A 20,414-nucleotide genomic window follows, 5' to 3' on the forward strand; every position below is an offset into this window, starting at 1 on the left:
TGTGGCGGCTGCGCATGGGGCTGGAGAGGTGGGCATGGGGGAGACCCTGACCAGCCAGCGAGAGCCTCAGTTTTAAATGTACTTGATGGAGAATCATCGGCAGATTGTACAAAGAGAAGCAGCATAGGGGATTTGTGTTTTAAAATGATCTCTTTGTTATGATACAGAGAGTACAATAGTCCTTCCTTATCCACAGGGATGTGTTCCAAGACCCCCAGTGGATGGCTAAAACTGTGGAAAGTATTGAACCCTGTATATATACTACTCTTTTTCCTATACATACATACCTGGGATAAAGTTTAATTTATAAATCGGGTCCTGTAAGGGATTAACAACAATAACCTAATAATAAAATAGAACAGTTATAGCAATATGCTGTAATAAAAGTTATGTGAATGTGTTTGGGGCCGTGACTGAGTAAAGTAAGGCCTACTTGAAGACAAGCTCTGCAGTATTGCCACAGTGGATGTGACCACTGAGATGTGATCTCCTGAGTGCACGTCAGGCAAGGAGTGTGTACAGCACCAAGACGCTGACAAATGCCATTCACCCCTGGGGGGGGGGGATGGAGCAGGGTGGCGTGAGATTTCATCCCACCGCTCAGAACCATGCAATTTAAGACTTACCAATTGATTGTTTATTTCTGGAAATCTCCATTTAATGCTTTGGGTAATTGAAGCCATGGGCAATGGAAAGTGAAGCAGTGGATAAAGGGGGACTACCGCGCATTGAAGAAGGCCAGTCCAACAGGAGCAAGACTAGCAAAGAAGCCCTTTAGTGAGACGCTGGGACTAGAATAGTGGGCAGAGGAGAGGCAGGTCTTCACTGCCATTTGGATGTGTCCAGTGAGGATGAGGAAGAAGCAAGGCTGGGTGACTGGGAATCGGCGTTAACCAAGACAGGAAAGCAGCGTTTTTGGTAGAGGAAAGTGATTTGGGCTTGCAAATCTGAAGGTGCTGGGGAAGAAGATATCTAGTCTTCAGTGGAAACAAACACTCGGTCTGCTGGACTGTGTCATGTGGACAGTGGAATCCTGAGGCACATGAAAACCTAGAGCAAAACCTTAGAGGGAGAGTGTCAGGGAAGGGCAAACGAGGGAGTGATGGTTAGCAACAGGTGCAAAGGAGAATGATGTGGTAGCAAAGAGGTTTAACCCCTTCAGTTTTGACTTTCGAAAATTTTTCAATCTATAGAAAAGTTGAAGGAATAAATAATGCACTGAGCACATGTTTATCCTTCATGTAAAATCACCCATTGTTAATATTTTGTCACATTTGCTTTAATGTACTGGTACATAAGACCTCCTGAAGGAAGCCAGGGAGGGAGTTACGGAGATACTGGGGTAAGTGCTCTGAGAGCAGAGGCAGCCTGTACAATGACCCTGAGGCAGAAGGGCCCTTGCCCTTTGTTGTTGGACCTTAAGCAAGGAGCAGTGTGGCTGGAGTGGAGGCGAGCAAAGAGGGGAATTATAGGAGATGAAATTATGGAGGGTAGTGGGAGTCCATGTCATTTAAGGCCTTGTAGGCTGTGGTGAGTACTTTAGATTTTACTGTGAATGAAATTGGAAAATAATTGGAGGTTTTGAACAGATGCAATGTGGCATGATTGCATTTGCTTTTCTAAAGGATCACTCAGACTGTAGCAAATAGTTTGACTGTGGGGCAAGGCTACAAATCAGGGGGTCATTTATAGGGGCTCTTGTAGTAGCCCAGGCAAGGTCTTATAGTCCTTAGACAGAGAGTAACAGGAGAGGTTGTTGAGGTATTTTCTGTCAGTGTTGAGGGTGGAGCCAATAGGATTTACAGGTTGGGTTTCTGAAGGTGGTTCTTGAGACTCTGAAGAATCAGGGACGACTCCTTGTATTTAACTTCTGCTGCTGGTGGAACAATTTACAGAGATGGAGTTTGGTGGAGAAGTCAAGCATTTGTTTTAGAGTGCATTTAATTTGAGATGCGCATTGGCGCATCTAAGTGGATACATCAAGTAGACAGTGGGATAGAGAAGTAGAGAGCTCAAGGGAGCCAGCGGTCTGTGCTCAGTGATGAACTTTGGGAAGCACGTAGTGCTTAGAGCAGTGGCACCTGCCGAGGGAGGATGCATAGACAGAGCTGAGCTCCAAACATGAAAATGGGAGCATCTCGGCAGTGACAGATGGAAAAGTTGGTGAGGAACCAGGAGAGAAAGAGGCTGCAGGGTAGTAGGAGAGAGGACTGTCCTGGACGAAGTCTCATGAAGAAGCTAGGAATGAGCAGCTGTGCCAGATCCTGCTGACAGGTCAGGAGCAGTGAGAGGCAGAGAGCAGGCCACTGGAGGTCACCTTGACCAAAGCTGTTTTTGTAGAATGTTAGTGTGGTTAGCACACATTTAAGAGCAAATGGAAGGAGGAAGAAGATATTGTCAAGGACTCTGCTACAAAGGGAGCAAAGAAAGGTGGTGAGAGCCAGAAGAAGATGTGGGGAAGTATGGAAAGGCAGGAAGCAAGTAAAAAAAAGTAGGTTGGCAGATAAATTTGGAGGGTATAGTTATTTAAATCATTCTGTAGGGCGGACTTCATTTGAATGACTATTTTCAAGAGAAGGGTGTCACATATCCGGGGTGATGTGAAGCTAGTGCAGGATATGCCTTGGCTGGTGATTTGGCTTTGGAAGCTCACGGCACTCAAGATTTGCCACTGCAGTCCGCATTCTCAGCTGTGCCCTGAGGAATTCAGGGCCCTGAAAATTCCCTGTCCTTGTGTCCCTGAATTCAGCACTGTCCCCTCTGAAAGTCCCAGCAGACCTTTTCTGGGTGAGAGACTTCCCCTGTGCAGTGGCTCCTCTCATGGCCCTGGGCCCTGTGCTGAATGACTTACGTTCTTTTATCTTTAATTCTTGCCCCGTCTCTGTCACCTCTCCGTGGTTGATTTGGTCTGTGACTCCAGAGGTTCCCAAATGTGTTGCATGCTGCAGACTAAACCTAATGTGAAGAAACCTAGTAGACATTTGTTAGGTAAATGAAATGAGATTATGTATTATTGGAATACTGTTCTGAAAGCTTTCCTTTTTAATGGGGGAAGTAAATTGTGTATTTTAAGATTTTGTTGTACTAATTCTGGCATATCTTACTTCATTTTGGGATTTCTACCGCAGGTTTTTAAATAAGTTTTAGTTACTTGTTCATGTCTATCTGAGAAACTTCCTTATCACTTCCCTCTGAAATTCTCTTTACTTCTCCATGCCCCCTACAAATGCTCGTGTCTGCTTTAGGTGTGTGGGGCGCTTCTCATCTGAGCGGGACTGAAACCAGACTTTAATGGTAGAGACCTGGTCTCAGCGTTAGGGAGGACTTGTAAATCCACTTCCCCAAGGCCATCTCACAGATGAGGAAGATGGGGCATCTAGAGATGATTGTCTGCCCACTTGATCAGTAAAGCTTCCACAGAGTAAATGGTCAAAAACCAGCCTTAACAGCACATCCTCAAGTCCATCCTGCTATCCTTCCTTTTGACATCTTACCTAAAAAGAGCTGCCAGCACATAAAGGAATGTATATGACCAAGTAAGTGTCTGGCGCTCTCCATCTAGTGCTGGTGGGGGCCGCAGACCCCCCCCAACCCTGAGAGACCTTTGGATCGTGCAGGCCAACGCTGCTTTGTGACTGTCCCCTATTCCTGTTCCCTCCGTCTTTCCTGCTCAGAGGTAAAGCCATTCTCTGTGTTGTTTTCTGTTTGTCAGTTGTCCCTGGGGGTGATGATGGTAACATACGAAAACTTGTGAGATCGTTCCTAAGATCATTTCTATTTACATTTCTGAATGTGCCGCAATAGAAGCCAAAGAGAACATCTTTAGGTTCTTGAATTTGAGGAGTGGTTAGTGTTAGATGCTAGTTGATTATTAAATTTTAAATAAGCAACTACAGAGCTTATTGTCCTAATACTTTTGAATAATGTTAAACTACCGTAAAAAAGCCCCACCTGTTTGCCAAAATGCACCATCTTATTGTAAATTATATTCTATTCCCCTGCTCTAAATTGTATTTTAAGAGAATATCAAAATATAAATATTTTAGGCACAAATAATGGCATTTTGTCAGAAGTCATCTGCATTTACACATTTTAGAACAGAAACATTTATAATGTAAATAAATTAAAACAGAAACAAATTACTCATACAAATGATTACATAATAGCATCTTTGTAGCATTTTCAGATTGTTCAAATATTTTTTAAATAGACATAAGAATCTAAAAACTATAAAGAAGGTGCTGAGTGGATGTTGACATTAAGGTGCAGGGCAAATCACCCAGCAGTTTAAACTTAGTTCAGAGGGTACTGCTGTTTTATAACCATATTTAAAAATCTGTTCGTCTTTCACTCCCTCAAACTGAGTTCAGGGGTATAATGGATCCCATTATAGGTAAAAGGTCTGTGACTCAGCCACTGAGCTACTCAAACTCTTGGCTGTTTTAATTGCCACCATTAAAGCTTTAGTACTTTTATCTCATAAAAATAGATATCATTGATGTAAAATGTGTGCCTGTAGAAGATACATTTGTACCTCTGCCCTGCTGGTTAGCTAATCATCCATTTTTGTTTGAAGTTAGTTAGGTTTTATGCAGCCAGGAACTTGACCATAGATGACAGAATCATTCGGATTTTAGTCATGCAATTAAGGAATAAATTTCATGTAGTAATAAGAGTAATATCTATCTAGATTATCTTTCAAAAAGAAACTTGTTTTGTTTTGCTTTGCATTTTAACTGCATTTAATTGACGGGAGGATGGTGGACCTCTACCAAGCTCATTCTTGAATCTGAGAGAGTAACGTTTCTTGGACTGTAATGCTGGGGGATTCAGGAATCACTCTTATATCTCTATGTTACACATATGTGTAAGCTTAAGTGTGGTAATCGGAAGCATTTTCCTGCCTGTATTCTCAAAGGGGAATATCCCAAGGTGTGAAAGAAACTCCAAAAACACAGTGGGAGCTAAATGTTAAAATGGGAAAAGTACTTTGTTCTGGGCTTTCCCCCGCTAGTATGCTTGGGAGACGCAGTCATCCTCCATTATTTATGCGGCTGCGCACAACAAGGTAAAGTAAGTGTCCGCAGAACAGATCTAAAGAGCGCACATCTCAAGAAAGCTTAACTTCTTAACCCCTCGGTGCACGCTTCTTTCTCTGTAGTGTAAATAGGACAGCAAATAATCGGTGGGGCAGTTTCTTACGTTATTGTCTGTTCTGCAGTTGTAATCGTTGAATTATATTCAGATAAGAAAAAAATCTGACTGTAAAAAGGACTCAAATCTGAGACAGTTCTAAAAGTGAAGCCTTCCTAAACAAAGCATTTGTGAGCTAATATATATAAGCCGGCTTCTTATTTGTGCCCAGCTGTGTAGATTCAATTATAACCATTTTCTCAGTTGCATAACATTGCTGTTTGTTTTTCACTGCGTTATTAGTCAGTGAATGAACCTCCCTCTTTTTGACCCTTCAGCAGTGTTTATAAAATACTTAATTGCTTTGGTATCTTCTGTTTCATGTGTGATTCCAGCTGGAAGGAGTCACAGGGACACCATCCCCTTTAAGTGTTAACTGACTGTTTCTGATGTACAATAAACTTTCTTTTAAAATAAGTATCAAGAGTCTTTAATATTGTTTATAGTGCAGTTTCTTATATTTTTTTAAATTTGAAAATGAAGTTATTTTCTTTTTAAAGTCCCCTCCCTGTGCTGGTTTGAGTGGTGCTTGACTGTCTAACAGTGTCAGGCTCCAGCTTGCCTGTGACAGCCACACCTCTGACTCCATCTGGGCTCTGCGCAGCTGAGCGGGGCCCACCTCTGTCCGGTGGCTCCCCTGTACCAGCCCCCTCTGCCATCACAGCCTCCTCTTTTTTGGAGAAGCTTCAGGAGGAGTGCACAAGTGACAGTGATTAGGCAAGTGGGGTGATGGTGGGGACGTGGGCTCTGCAGAGAGGGTACCTGCGTTCAGTCCTGACTCTTCTTAGAACCTGCTTTTTGTGATTTGGAGCAAATGCCTTAACCTCTTTGTGTGCCTTAGTTTTCCCATTTATATAATGGGGATAAGTGCATAAGTTACTGTGAACCTGGGACCGTGCTACCATCGGTAGCAGCGGAGTTACAAAGGTACAAGGAGAGATACGCCTGAACGGCCTCTCTTTCTTTCTGAATGTGTGTAGCATGAAACAGGGATTCTGGACGGAGGGAAAAAAGACTGAAAAAATTTCAGATGGGAGTTGCAGAGGACACTAAAGTGTGTGCTTAGTTGTTTATCTGTAACAATTTCTGTGGCTTGAAACAATGGCCCTTTCTTACCTACCTGTTTCTACAAGCCAGGGTTCCAGCACAGTCTCATAAGGCTACTCTCAGGTGTCAGGATTGCATTCTACCCTGAAATTTTGACTAGAGAAGAATCTGCATCAAAGCTCAATTGGGTTGTTGACAGAATTCATTTCCTGCTGCTGTGACTGGGGCTTCAGTGCTTGCCAGCTGTCTCCCTGCCCACTGCTTCTCAAGGCTGCTTGCGTTCCTCACCATGGTGGGTTTCCCCTACTATCACTTGCTTCAGACACCTCCCCTGATCAAGTCAGGCCCAGCCAGGACAATCTCTCCTTTACTCAAAACCAACTGATTTGGGACCTTGACACACCTGTGAAATTCTTTTACCTTTGAGGTGTTCTGTTGCCAAAAGCCCCAGCTTCCCCCAGAATCAGGAGGAGGAAAGCATGAGGCTGCCTTAGAAATCTGCCTCCTACAAGATGTGGGTGAGTGTTTATAGGACCAAAGTAGTCATTAAGCATTTATAGCCCACTAAATTTGCTAAACTGACAAGCTCTGAATCCTAAAAAAACTTGCCTAGAGTGTAAATTAGCTTTATCATTAAGCTTCTTGTAAATTGACTCCCTTCGCCCAAAGATTGTTCTATTCCTATTTCTATACAGACCCCCTGGGGTTGTTCAGTGTTAGATAAAGGCACACCTTTCTTTTAGTCTGTTGAAGTTTGACTTTTTTAATTCTTAGGAATAGCTTAGTAAATTGCTGTCAATATTGACCTCTATAGGGTAGTATACCAGTGACAGCAGCATATAGTGTAAGTGTACAGCAAAGCATTTTAGAATTGAGCTTAACTTTTCAGTAAGTTTGGTCATTGTCTTTACTGTTTTTGAATAGGTTCTATTTATGCAAAACATTTTGGCCAGCCCTGAAGCATTGCTGTCTTGTGTTTTTCTGAGTTTGATCCTTAGTTAGCTGGGTAGTTTCAGGTCTAGAGGGCAGCTGCCAAATTCAAGCCTCCACATGCTCATTTGAGAACAGTATGGATCTAAGAGCTAATTTGACAAATGTCTGTGAAGTGGGATTTGGGTGTATAGAGTCTCATTCATTGATATTTATTGAGTCCAGCTAACTAAGAAAACACTACATGCAAGGTGGTAAAGAAAAGAGAGAAGAAAGAGGGAAGGGAGAAAAAGAAAAATTGACTTCAGTAAGGACCCTGAGCATAGTCATTATTTTATTTAATATTTACTTCTAGAAAGTAACATTTGTTAAAACTTACGGCGCTTTATAATTTACTGCCTGAAGGCACTAAGAAATTTGGAACAAGAGTGTGACAGTGACTGTGTTTCAGACTCCTCTAAATGGGTCATATTTTGTGTGCTTATTGCAAGTCAGAGACACCATAATGTCCATGCTGCAGACCCTGCTTTTTTGGGGGAGGTGCTGTTGGAGGAGAACGGATGTATTCTCTAAGCAGGCCTGCTGTGTACGGGGGGTTATACCCCTCTCCTTGTGGTCCAGGAGACCTCAGAAGTTATTTGCCATTACTGCAATAGGCTTTGAATTATATTAAATTCTAGGTGGATCGTGTTTCTCCCCTGCTCACATAAAGTGGGTTCTGTTGGCCCCTCCACATTTTTTCCCTTCAATTAAAAGTACTTCAGGAAGCGATTCTCAAGATTGGGAATACAGCCCGATTACCTGCATACATTTTTTTTACATTATGTAAAAATATAATTCAAGTCTCATATAAATAATTAAGCTAATTTTTCCAGGTATTTTTGAAATAATTGAGATACATCAAAAGTATGTTCAGTTTAACATGAGTTCAGTTCTGTGCCCTAGGGGTTTGTGTGTGTGTGTATGTGTGTGTGTGTGTGTAGACACATTATTTCAAGGACATGGCCCGTAAATGCAAACCTGCTACTTCATCTGGTGCTTTTCCCAAGAAATAGAATGATCTTCTACCAAACTGGAGAAAAGAACTGACTATATTAGATTCCTTGAAGTAGAGTAGATTGAAGTAAAAATCATATGAGCTGTTATTTGAAGGTGGTTTTGAGAGAGATGTCAAGGGAAGAGGTTTTGGGATAGTGGGATTCCTTTTTTGTTTGTTTGTTTGTTTGGTTTTGGTTTGTTTTTTACCTTTTTCTGGTTCTGGAAGACTCAGTTCAGTTCCTGGGATAAATCAGGTTGATTGAGTTGAATTCAGCTTCTGTCAAAAAGGGTGATTTTGAGATTCAAACTGGATTATATTTATTAGCTGCAAAGTACAATATATGAAATTCAGTTCTTATCCACATTTTTATCTTTGGAAGAAAAACTAGTGATTCTCTACAGCTTTAGTTTGAAACTAAATTTAGGATTTTCTTCTGACCATTTGAAAGCAAAATTCCAAATTTGCATTAAATTAAAAGCCATCTCAGCCTATCGATTTAGGGTTAAGGTCTTTAGAACTAAGACCTTTATGGTTTTGGAGAAAAACAGCGTGTGGCTTCACGTGTAGCTCCAGGCTTGTGCTGTGGCCACAGCTGGGCCTGGAGACCTCGCTACCCCTCTGCAGCTGTGTGTGGGTCACGCTCACCTTCACGCTGACGTTATAGCCACGCCTGGGTTAGGATTTCAGGTTTGTTATTTTCTAGCTTGTAACTTTGGGTAAATTCATCTTAAAGCATCATTTACAAAAGAGGAATTATATTACCACCTCAGCAGCCTCATGGGGTTATTATAGGGTCTTAGGGAAGAGGTAGATAAGATGCTTAGCAGAGCATACGGTGCCTTCTGTTCAGTGTCCTAGGAGGGCCGCAGGACTGCAGTCTGTGTTGTCTCTCCCTGAACACCAGGCTGCACCCTGTTGTCACCCTAAGTGGGTCGAGGCCGGAGGCAGCCTTGCAGGTGCCACAGGGCAGTGTGGCAGCCTGGTCAGCATAGAGAGCAGGTGCATGTAGAATGTCCCAGGTACTTAAGGGTTAACATGGGTGGAAGTTTCACTGCTGTGTCACTCCAGTCCAACAGACTGTAGAAACACTGCAGCGTAGTGTTTTACGTATTAAAAATGCCACTTGTGACAGTTCCTATAGTAGAGTGTTACTCCTAAATACCTAGAAGATAGCCAGTTTTCAGTAACTATTTAACATTAAATATAACGTAACCACTTTGTTCATTATTTTGGACTCTACTAATTCAAAATGTGTTCGTAATTGACATGCTGTAAAAGTGGCTCATGTTAATTTGTGGCTCTTTAAGATTTTGTTTGTATGACAGATCTATTCTAAGGACAGTTTGAAAACACAAGCAGAAAACTAGAGGTTCAAAATGCCTTCACATGATTTTTAAATGAGATATTTCACTAGTCATTTAAAAAAATTTAGTAATTCTGAGTTACAGGCAAAGATAAATGATTACATTATGATATTTCAACATTTACTTCATTTAACTTGGTAATTATCTTGACTATGTATATAATAGAAATTATATGTTGTCTTTATATGATTATACTGATATTCCTATTTTATTCCTACTAGTAACTTGAATTGCACCTAGAGGAAACTGCCAGCTCAGGAGCTGTTTAAGTACTTTTTATATAACATTATATTTGTCCATAGAGTCATATCCTATCTTATAAAACATTTGATAAGCATTGTTTTGAGGCCCACAGGGACAGACACATGTATGTATCCCCACCCTAGAGGAGCAGATGACTTTGCCCTGCTGTAGTTTAACTCCATATAATCCAACGTATGTTTTGAAGAACACTTTTATTCAAGATAGTCTTGGAAAAAGGGATGCTGTGGTTAAATACCTTTAGGACACATAGTGTACAGTGTCTCCTCGGAGTGTAGAAAGGGCTTGGAGAGTTTGGCATTAAAGGAAACCATTTGATTTTGCTTAGCCCAGAAATCTCTAAACTCATGTGACCTGAGTTGTCTTTTCATATAACAGCTTTTAATACCCTAAACTTAAAAAGTTGTTCTGCACATTATACCTTCTTAATTCATATGACCAGCGATCCCGATACTGTTCATTTATTTATTTATTTGGTTCATAAATACACTCATTTACTATATAATTTTTCCTAGAACTTGTTAAGAATGAACTGAATAAAACTAGTATAAGAGTCTTGGACTTGAGGCCCTGTCTTTAATACCAAATATAGCCAAGCAGAAAATTCTCCAGCCCTTGATTCTCTTAAGAATATTTTTATTTTATATCAAAGAACCGAAGTTAAAAATGGTTTTGGTTGACTATTGAAACTAATGTCTGCTCATTTTGATCTGCTCTCCCAAAAAGGAGGTTTTAAAAACTTGCTTGAAATACATTTTTGTGCCTTTCGTCATCCCATCTCAGGCATGACTCATTTAAGGCGGGGTCCGGCAAGGAAGCCACCTCCCAGCGATCACCTGGCTGACTTTTTTCGGGAAGTCTCCTCAGTGTCAGCCTGGGCCAGGTGTTCTGCCTTCACCTGGCGGCTCCGGTTGCTACCTTAATTATTGTTATATCCTCAAATATTTCTTGAATGAGTAAATGAACACAAGATATTGAGTGCTTCTTTTTTTTTTTAATCAGTGTCATTGATAAGAAAAGGATGTTGAAATCTCAACAGGACTTACTGAACCCTTGTACACTCTTTGGCTGAAGACTGAACTTTAGTTTTCATACTGGAATTCTTTTTTTTTAAAGATTTTATTTATTTATCTTTAGAGGGGAAGGGAAGGAGAGAGGGAGAGAAATATCAATGTATGGTTGCCTCTCATGCATCCACTGCTGAGAACTGGCCCGCAACCCAGGCATGTGCCCTGACTGGGAATTGAACCACGATCATGTGGTTCGCAGGCCTGTACTCAATCCACTGAGCTACACCAGCCAGGGCTGGAATTCTTTTTTAAAAGAGTGTCGAGGCATCAAGAACCTGGGAAATACTGGAAAAATAAGAGTGAAGAATGCCAGTAATAAAAATGTTTCTAAAGCCATTAGAAAAAAAGTAAGTTTCAATCTTCAATGAGTACTTAATATTTACATTTTTTCAAATCATTTAAATCATAGTTTAGTGTGTTTTAAGTTTGTGTTTGTTATTTCTTGGGTCTTAATTGGTTTGCCACTTGGCCACCAGGATCTTGGATTGTCTGGGAGCATGAGTGCCTCCCTCGAGCTCAGTTTGTGGGGAGGGATGTGTCTCGCAGAAGGAGCGTTATTCGTGTCCAGTTGGTAGTATCTTTGCTTTGTCATAAAATTGTGTTTTGGTTTTAGACTTGTGTGCATCGCTTATGTTATGCTGGACACTCGTGTTACCCAACGTCGCCAGCAGGTTGAGGCTTCAAGAATATAATGAAGGCACAACACAATTAAATTAGGTTAAAGCAGAAAAGTGCTGATGAGTGTTTGGGGCAGAAGCACACTTGAGATAGAGCAAAAGTTCCTCTTTACTTTTTTCATGCTCTTGAACATATTGGGCCACCTTTGCCTGAAGGTAACAGAATTGCCCTCCCTTCCCCACCATAGCTCTCCTGTGGTTAAATTGCATCCAGTCCATCCATATAAGACATGTTTTGTGTGTGTGTCTCATGTATATGCTGTGAAAAATAGAATTAGGGATAAAAATAAAGTTTATGGTAATTTTTTGACAATACACGCACACATACACGCCTTGAATCACTTTCATTTATAGTTTACCGTATTTTGCCATGTATAATGTGCACCCACAGTTTTGGCCCAAACTTTCAGGGAAAAAACCTTTCACTTTAATTTTTTAATTCAATGATTTATTTATATTTAGGAACAAAACCATTGATCATATTCAAGGTATTATTTTGCATACAGATATCGTTACTGCTTTCTAGAGTTACACTTTTAATGCATAGGCATAAATAAAAGAATTAAAAACATTTGTATAGACACGGAATTATTACTACCCATGTATAGTGTGCATCCTTATTTTTCCCTCAGAAATTTGGGCAAAAAAGTGCACATTATACACAACATAATATGGTAAATGCCAGTCACTCTGTTTTCATTCCAAAAGCTCAGGGCCTGGTTCTTATATAGTCCATAATATTCCAAAAGACACATGGACGTATGATAGAACATATGTCAAGCAGAAAGTCTTATGGGGTGTATTTAAAAATTCCTTTGGTATCTGATATTCTCCACATTTACTCTAATAAATGAGAGATTTTAGGAATGCCCTGTATGGTTATATCAGGTGTTAATGGCATTGATTACCTGTCAGGCAGCGGGAACTGATAGAAAAGTGTCCTCCATAAAATTAAGCAGCGTTAGAGAAGACTGTACCATGCGCGGGTGGAGGCGGGGGAGAGGACAGGACTCGGCTGGGCCTGGGAGACTCTGTCAGGGTATTACTGTGAGCTCCAGGTTTTTTTCCCCACATGATTAAGGCAGACCATCTGTTCTTTGTTAAATGTTTACAAAAACAGCTTTTCTCTAAAAGATTTAAGGAGATATAGGTCTGGTAAACACTATAATATTTCTGAGCACCTTTTCCACCCAATTTCAAACAGTGCCAAAATGTAATTCTGCTGGGTATCAAACGGGATGGGTAGTTTTTTGTGTTTAATCTTTACATTTTCTCCTTCTTACAAAAGATTAAAAATTTTAAGGAATACTAATTTCTGGCTTCATTTATTACTGAAAGGAGCATCTAAAATCGTTTGTATGCTAAAGTGTGTAAATAAATTTCTAGTCTTGTTGTATATTGGTGTTCTGTGTTTTTTCTAACTCATCAGTGTGCACCAGGCATCTCACATGAGAAGCCACACTCGGCTGCTGGAGTCTGCCGTGTGGATTAGGGACAGGTACACATGCCGAAATTAATTCCCACTCTGCGCTTTAAGCATTGTTTACTGGCAGACTTTTCTCTTTCCTCCCCTTTCCAGGAAATGCTTTTTCTTCCATTTCCTGGAAAAATAGCTTGTCCCAAATAAGGCAATGTCTATGTTCCTTACCAAACATACGGCTTTTCCTTTTTTTATTTACATTAGAAAATATTATGTAACAGTTAATTTGACTTCAACTTAAATATAATAAAGCAGTTAACTCAGATCAGCATTTATGCTTAGGTGATGATAATGTGGAAGAACCTCGACTGACTTTCCTAAGTGGTTGTGAGGGAGAAATGCCTCACAGGGCTAAGTTTTCTCGGGGTTCGGTTAGCTGCGCTGTGCCTGCAGGGAGCTTGCGCAGGTAAACATGCATCCATGTACTCTTCTCAAACTTGTGCCCTTGCTTCTCTCTCTTCTTACGTATCTTCACTCTTTGAGGTTCTCCTTCTCATACCATAGGATTTTGGAAAGGGCTTTGGATATCATCTAACCCAAATCCTTCATTTTGCAGTTAAAGAAAATGAACCCCAGATGAGTGCAATGATTTCCCCCAGATACTAGATCTCATGGCAGTGCTTGGACTGGTGTTTTTATCTCTTACCTCATTGTTCTGGGCTTTCTCCTATCCTTTTGCGCATGGAGAACTGAATGGAAATAGTACAGCTACTTTCTCCTTAGGCAGTGTTTTTTTTTTTAATGGTTTTGGGGTCACCAAACACTTTGGAAATCAGATGAAACCTGTGGAGCCTTTCCCAGAAGGATACTCATGTATAAGATTTCAGGACATGGGTAGAGTCTGGATTTAGGAAAGCTAGTCTCAAATCTCTGCTCTGTTCTCTGCTGTGTGGTATTGGGTGGTCACAAACCTGCACAAACTTTACTTCCTTTCTGAAAAATGATCACATTTTTCATTGTGAGATTCAGGTGCACTAACTCTGGAACACTCAGCTCAGTACATGGTGTGAAATAGATGCTCAATAAATGTTACTTGTGTTGGAATCTAATTTACAGTACTTGCTGATGGTAAGCCAGTTGCTCTGTACAGTCCTCTGCCGACTGGGACCTGGGCTCTCCTGCCTTCTCCTTTTTTGGAGGTGCTGTGGTAAGGGTCATGGACTCTGCAGGCATCAGCTTGGATGCCAGTATCAGTTCTGCCCCTTACCACATGTAACTCCTTGGGCTCATCACTGAATCTTAAGTGTCAGTGACCATACCTAGCTCTTAGGCCTGGTGTGGGGATTGAATGGTGTCAGAGGTATAATGTGCTTAGCCCATGTTCAGCACATACTAAGATTGTTCAGTAAACATTGGCAGCTGTTGTTGCTGTTTATGTTGTAGCTGTTATTAAGTATCTGGAGACTATATGAAAAAGGCAGAAAATGAGCGGCATTTGCAGATGCATTAATAACATTTTCAAGTATCTCACTGGAATGTAAACGTTCATCAGATGTCATAATGACAGTGGAGATCATACTCTACCCCTGCCCTGGTTTGCACCGTGAACTGCAAGGTGGGGTCACTGGCTCTGATCTCAACTGGTCACTGAGCTTCCCATCCCATTTGTTGGTATCCTGTCAAGTATTGCTGACCATCCCTGGGTAAACACATAGTGAATATCATCTTCTCTAAGGCATGCCAAAATGACTATTTGGGTTCTCTTTCTCTCAGTGAAATTTGGAAATGTAAAAGTTACTAATTTGTGAAAAATAATATTTGCATTTCATATTAGTACAAGAAATTTAACCAATTGGAAGCCATTAAGTCAGGATGTGTGCTTTTAATTTGGCATTTTGATGTTATTTGAATCAGAAATGACCTGTACTGTGTAAGATTTATGTGTTCACACTTTGATTTCAAACTTTCACAGGACCTGAACCTTGCATTGCTCACTTAGTACACTTTTTTTTTTTAAAGTAGCTTAATTATATATCTTTAATTTGAGTTCCCGTTCCTACATGGGGGGAAGAATTTCACCTGAATTCACCCTGTATGGTTTAGCTTTTGCTACTAGTTTGTCATTCATCATTTCCTATGCAGACTGCTAAAAAAAATGGACAGTGTCTTCAGCTGAATAAGAATGTTTTTCTCTAATTTTTTTTTACTGTATTACTAAGTTGTCCCTTTTTACTGTTTATTTAAAAAAGTTTCTTGCTCAAAAAATATGGGGTTTTTTTGATGAGAGAAAATGATACATTTCTCAACTATATAGTTGGTAAATTGTTTGCTACCTTGAGTGTAGAGTAAGTTTCAAAAACACCAGCCAGTAACTTTCAGTTCCTTTCTTCACTACGAAGAATGATAAACTAATTTCAATTCCTATTTATGTCTCTTAGCATTCTCCATCGGAGCCCTTTCTAGAGAAACCAGTGCCGGATATGACTCAGGTTAGTGGACCGAACACTCAGCTAGTGAAGAGTGAGGATTACCTGCCGTCAATAGAGCAGCAGCCACAGCAAAAGAAGAAGAAAAAGAAAAACAACCACATTGTTGCAGACGATCCCAGTAAAAGTTTTGGTAAAGATGACTTCCCTGGTGGGGTTGATAACCAAGAACTAAATAGGAATTCACTAGATGGGTCTCAAGAAGAAAAAAAGAAAAAGAAAAGGCCGAAGGCAAAAAAAGATCCGAAGGAACTGAAAGAACCCAAGGAGAAAAAAGAGCCCAAGGAACCCAAGACCCCGAAAGCCCCTAAGATTCCCAAAGAGCCAAAGGAAAAGAAAGCAAAAACTGCCACGCCAAAACCCAAGTCCAGCAAAAAGTCAAGGTAGGCTGCGTGCAGAAACACCATCACCAAACCCAGTTCAGAAAAGGGCAGCCTGTGTGAATTGGGGGGAAGGGAGGGGAGAGAAGGGAACACTTTGATTGCCATTATCACCGTCAAGGTTCTTTCTCTAATGTCCAAATGGACACGTTAGATTTGTATGCGTTCTGAAATTTAGGAGTCAATTATTATGAACTGTTGATTTGGTTGGTAAATTTTAGACTCTATTGGAAAAAATTATTTTAAAATGACTTTTTTTGTGTTTTATGAAAGTTTGTCACTTAAAAAACAGAGCCAAGTCACCAGTACAATTATTTTTAAGTATAGACGGCCAAGCTTACTGGCGGTGACAGTTCAGAACTGGGAGAGAAGGGTTGTACAAGTGTGCAAGGTGGGTCATTACATTTCACTGAGCTTTTCAGCCCCAATTCCCAAAAGTTGAAACAGGAGAATTAGTTCTCTCCACCTGGTGGAGTAAGGCTTCCAGGGGCAGCGTTGAAATCCTAGTGGGCAACACGGGAGAAATCAAATGACAGTTATCCATTAGATATGTACTCAAGAATAGCATGAAGTTTAGGTTCTAGGAAGGAGCCTCCTCCACTCCATCCTTCCCCTTTGTACTCCCCCCACCAATCTCTGACCCCCCAGAAGGCATATTTACTCAGTAAGAAAAGCTGAGAGGAGAAGACATTGAAGACTAATTTTTTTCATTTGTACTGAACATTTCTTACAACTGTTCTGAACCAGTTCCAAACATCTGAATCTATTTTTCAGAATATGGCTCATGTTAGAAAATATAGTTTCCAGATGGAAGTATGGTCAGACCTGGTTAATCTGAACCTGTTTGCAAACTCCATTAGAAAACACGCTCCACCTCCTACCCGTGTGCATATGCATGCTCAGTTCTGGGATTCGTGCGCTCAGTGTGAACTTTTTGAGCTTGCTGGCCCGTAAACCTCCTCTTGTAGGCTTTTCTGTGTGGGCACGTGCAGGCACACAAAGAGAAGAGATGATTTCTGTGACTGTAGATGCTGCAAAGCGAAAGAACAAACTTGGGTTTTCAACTGCCTGCTGAAAATCTCTAAGCAACCCCCAATACATTATTCTGTAGTGCTTTGAGAGTTTGAATCATAGTCATTTAAAAATCTTTGCCATCAGTACTTTTTTGGTGTCAAAATAAGTGAATTATATTCAATAACTCAATCTTGTAGGCAACTTAATATTTTCATTTATTTATGAATGTTCTTTGATGCCTTGCTATGTGGTCTTTTAATTGAAAGTCATTATTTTCTCCTTATGAACACTCTTCTAAACTCACAACCTATTATAAATACAATTTTCATTTATTTAAGAAATATTTCATGAATCACTTGCTATATAGGTACTGTGTTAATGTTAGGGATCCGAGCAAGAAGGTCTTGCTTAGAATTTGGGCAATTTATCAAGGGTTTTGAAAATACATACTTGCCTAAATCTAAGTATTGTGCAAATGAAAGGACAAAGCATGTGCTTATTTTGGAGAAAGACATCGAAGCAAAATTGAAAAGACATGTGTTTTTTTTTTTTTTAATGCACAATGAGAATCTGCTCTAAAGAAGCTTTAGAGAGCTCAGAAAATACAGCACCATGACTAGTTTTAGCTTCAAGATGAATCTGTTTTTAGTTTCTATCTTAATTTTTCGAATCTATCACGTAATGGTAAAAATTGGTAAGCAAAACCAGAAAAACCCATATATTGTGGATCTGGGCATAAATTCCTCAGATCTGCATTATTGTTTCAAGCTCTGAGTCTACATAGAATTGGCCCTAGCTTTAAAAATGTACTTTAGCATTCCCTGAAATACATTGGGGCAGATATTATAATGCTGTATTTAACAGTGAAACTTGTTAAAATTTCCTTTACAACTAGTCAGCTCTTAGGAACTTCGGGCATTGAGTCCGATGAGTGCTGGGCACCCGGGCCCTCCTTGGTGCAGGTACAGACCTGTCTTTGTCCACCAGAGGAACCTCAGTGCAGGCCCATCTGCACTGTCTCAGCTGCTCACCCTGTAGTTTGAGTTGTCTGTGTGGCGTATGTTTGTAGCATCTGTGAAATGGCTTTGCACTAGACTAACATCCTTTTGGTAGGAGGAAGAGCATGTGATTATTTTCTCCTAATAAGAAAGTCTAGTCTTTTCCCCCCTCTCTGTTGTCTTTGACTAGTAGTCTCAGTCGATGACTCCTTTAGGTTTCCCCCAAGTGGTATGAAAATGGGTGAATGGAATGCTTCTGTATGGAGAAAGCATTCTGTTGTTTCTGTGGGAGTGAAAGGGAGCTGATGTAATGTGACCCAGAGGCTCAGAAGGCCACAGTGAGGGGGCACCGAAAGAGTTGGTGGCGTCTCTGCTGGCCATGGGTGACTTGATCACTTGTAAGACCACTTGCTGATTTATGATGAATTGTGGTGAGGACATTTCTGAGAGGCTGTCCTGTTGGTGATGGGGATGCCTGTCCAGGAATATGGTAATGGAATAGAGATTTTCAGTAAATTAACAAACCAGCCCATTACTTTGTTGAGCTACAGGGTTTCTATTGGTTAGATGAATTGAGTATGTCGAATTGTGGTCTCATTGTTCTGCTAAGTCTGGAAAGGAAATAACATCCTGAAGCAAGGATAAGAATGCATACAACTACATGTAAATTCTGAATAGCATAGCAGAATAATTATGTAAATTGAATATGCAGTGATGAAGGTAATAGGGGGTTTGGGTTATGTTAGTACTGGGGTTGAATTGCCATGGCAGTCTGCTTTTAAGCCCGGGAATACAGCAGTGGCAATTTTGTTTTGCAAAATGTTACGTGATACCAGTTATTTCCATCCCTGAATAAGTTAACTTGATGAATTTGTTTATACAGAAAATAATTTTCCTACGGAGGGCTCAAATAGAGGGAATAAAGAGAAGTGAAATGAAAAATGCAGTGCAGAACCACTCACATCTTTCCTCTTCAGCCTGGGTGCCGTATCATCGATGAGGGTCTACAAAAAATGTGCTGTCCTTTAAGAGGTGGTGATGGAGGTGACCACTGGTCACTCTACAGTTGTTTCCGTGACAGGGAGAGAGCTTGTTCTGTGTCACACACACACACTCGAGTAATGAAGGCTGTGAGAAAGGCTGGCTGTTGTCAGTGGGGCCAATTTTCCTTGTGTGCCTTTATGTTGTCCTTGTAACTGTCGTTCCACCTCATTCCGTGAAGTAGCTAAAGCTTGAAGTGGTGGCCATTTCCCCATGAACTGGCCTTTTTGGCAACCAAAATATAATTACATTTGTCTTGTCTGTGCAGGAGTACCTAACAGAATTTGACCAAATGATGTTACACAGAATGGTAGTAAAATAGAAAAAGATGTTTAAATCTTAATGATAAGGCAAATGGGCCACATTCCTCTTTTTTAATTTGTAACCCCCCCCCCACACACACACACTTTTTCAGTTAAATATGTATTTTTCTACCTGTTGTTTCCTGTGTGTGTGTGTGTGTGTGTGTTTTCCCCAGGTGTCCTTATAGCTTTCAAATACTAGCAGTTAATATTGAAAATAAAAATGAAGACATTTCTGGGCTGAGAAGATGCCATTTTGCACATGAAGGGATTTGTGGACCTGAAATATAGGGGATTGCGTTCTTCTTTTCAATGCATTTTCTGTTGGGTATGCATGGCCCTTGTGAAGCAAGCAGGAATTTGGAGGAAGTACTTCCTTTGAATGACTCTTGAAGGATTTAGGAGTCCATTTAGCTGTATAAAGATTCTTTGAGTGTACACAAAGAAGGGGAGTTGGCCGAAGACTGCGACTTGATTACTGAAGCTTCAGTTAAATGAAGCCATGGAGACTTGCTTCTGATGCGGTTTCTGAAGACATGTTCTGTTCCTTGCTGTTTTCCACTCTTGATAATGAAGTTAGTCGAAAACTCAAGAGTGAAGATGGTTTTTTTATTTTGTCTTCTTTTATTGTACTGTGTGGCATTTTATATTATATTTGTTTTTTATCCTCACCGAAAGATGTGCTTTTTTGATTTTTTTTTTTAGAGGGGAAGGACAGGGGAAAGAGGGAGGGAGACATACATGTGAGAAACATTGGTTTGTTGCCTTTTGTAGGTGCCCTGACTGGGGACCAAACCCACAACCCAGGCATGTGCCCTGAGCTGGAATCAAACCAGCAACCTTTCATTTTGCGGGGTGACACCCAGCCAACTGAGCCACACCAGCCATGGCAAAGATATTTTGTTTTAAACTAAAAAAATAACATACTGGTCTTATTTAAAAAAAAAAAAAACAGCAAAACATTTCATACCAAAAACATGTAAAGTATACTTGTTGCAAACTACGCCTTCACTGCCATTGATGTTTATGTGGCAGGTTCCTCTGAGGAACCTGCCTTCTCAGATCCTGTTTCCTCAGCGATGAGTTAAGAGAGTAGCAGCATTTTACCCAAGAAATATTTTATTCAGCCAGAAAGCCCAGTGGTGTTATATTTTGGTAAACTAATACATGTTTTATAGTGTGCTCTTGTACA

At 40.5% G+C, this 20,414-nt stretch overlaps 1 protein-coding gene across 4 annotated transcripts in view; it reads left to right on the forward strand.

Moving 5' to 3' along the window:
- Positions 1 to 20,414, forward strand: part of CHD7 (chromodomain helicase DNA binding protein 7) — a 197,524-nt gene that overhangs the window by 93,494 nt on the left and 83,616 nt on the right. For all 4 annotated transcript variants that reach the window (XM_037058607.1, XM_037058610.1, XM_037058609.1 and 1 more), the window contains exon 3: positions 15,440 to 15,870. In XM_037058607.1, coding sequence (XP_036914502.1) covers positions 15,440 to 15,870 — 431 coding nt within the window. The remainder of the gene's footprint in view (positions 1 to 15,439; positions 15,871 to 20,414) is intronic.

The sequence above is a fragment of the Sturnira hondurensis genome, unplaced genomic scaffold (assembly GCF_014824575.4).
Source record: "Sturnira hondurensis isolate 20B ecotype Veracruz unplaced genomic scaffold, ASM1482457v3 Scaffold0010128, whole genome shotgun sequence".
Taxonomy (NCBI): domain Eukaryota; kingdom Metazoa; phylum Chordata; class Mammalia; order Chiroptera; family Phyllostomidae; genus Sturnira; species Sturnira hondurensis.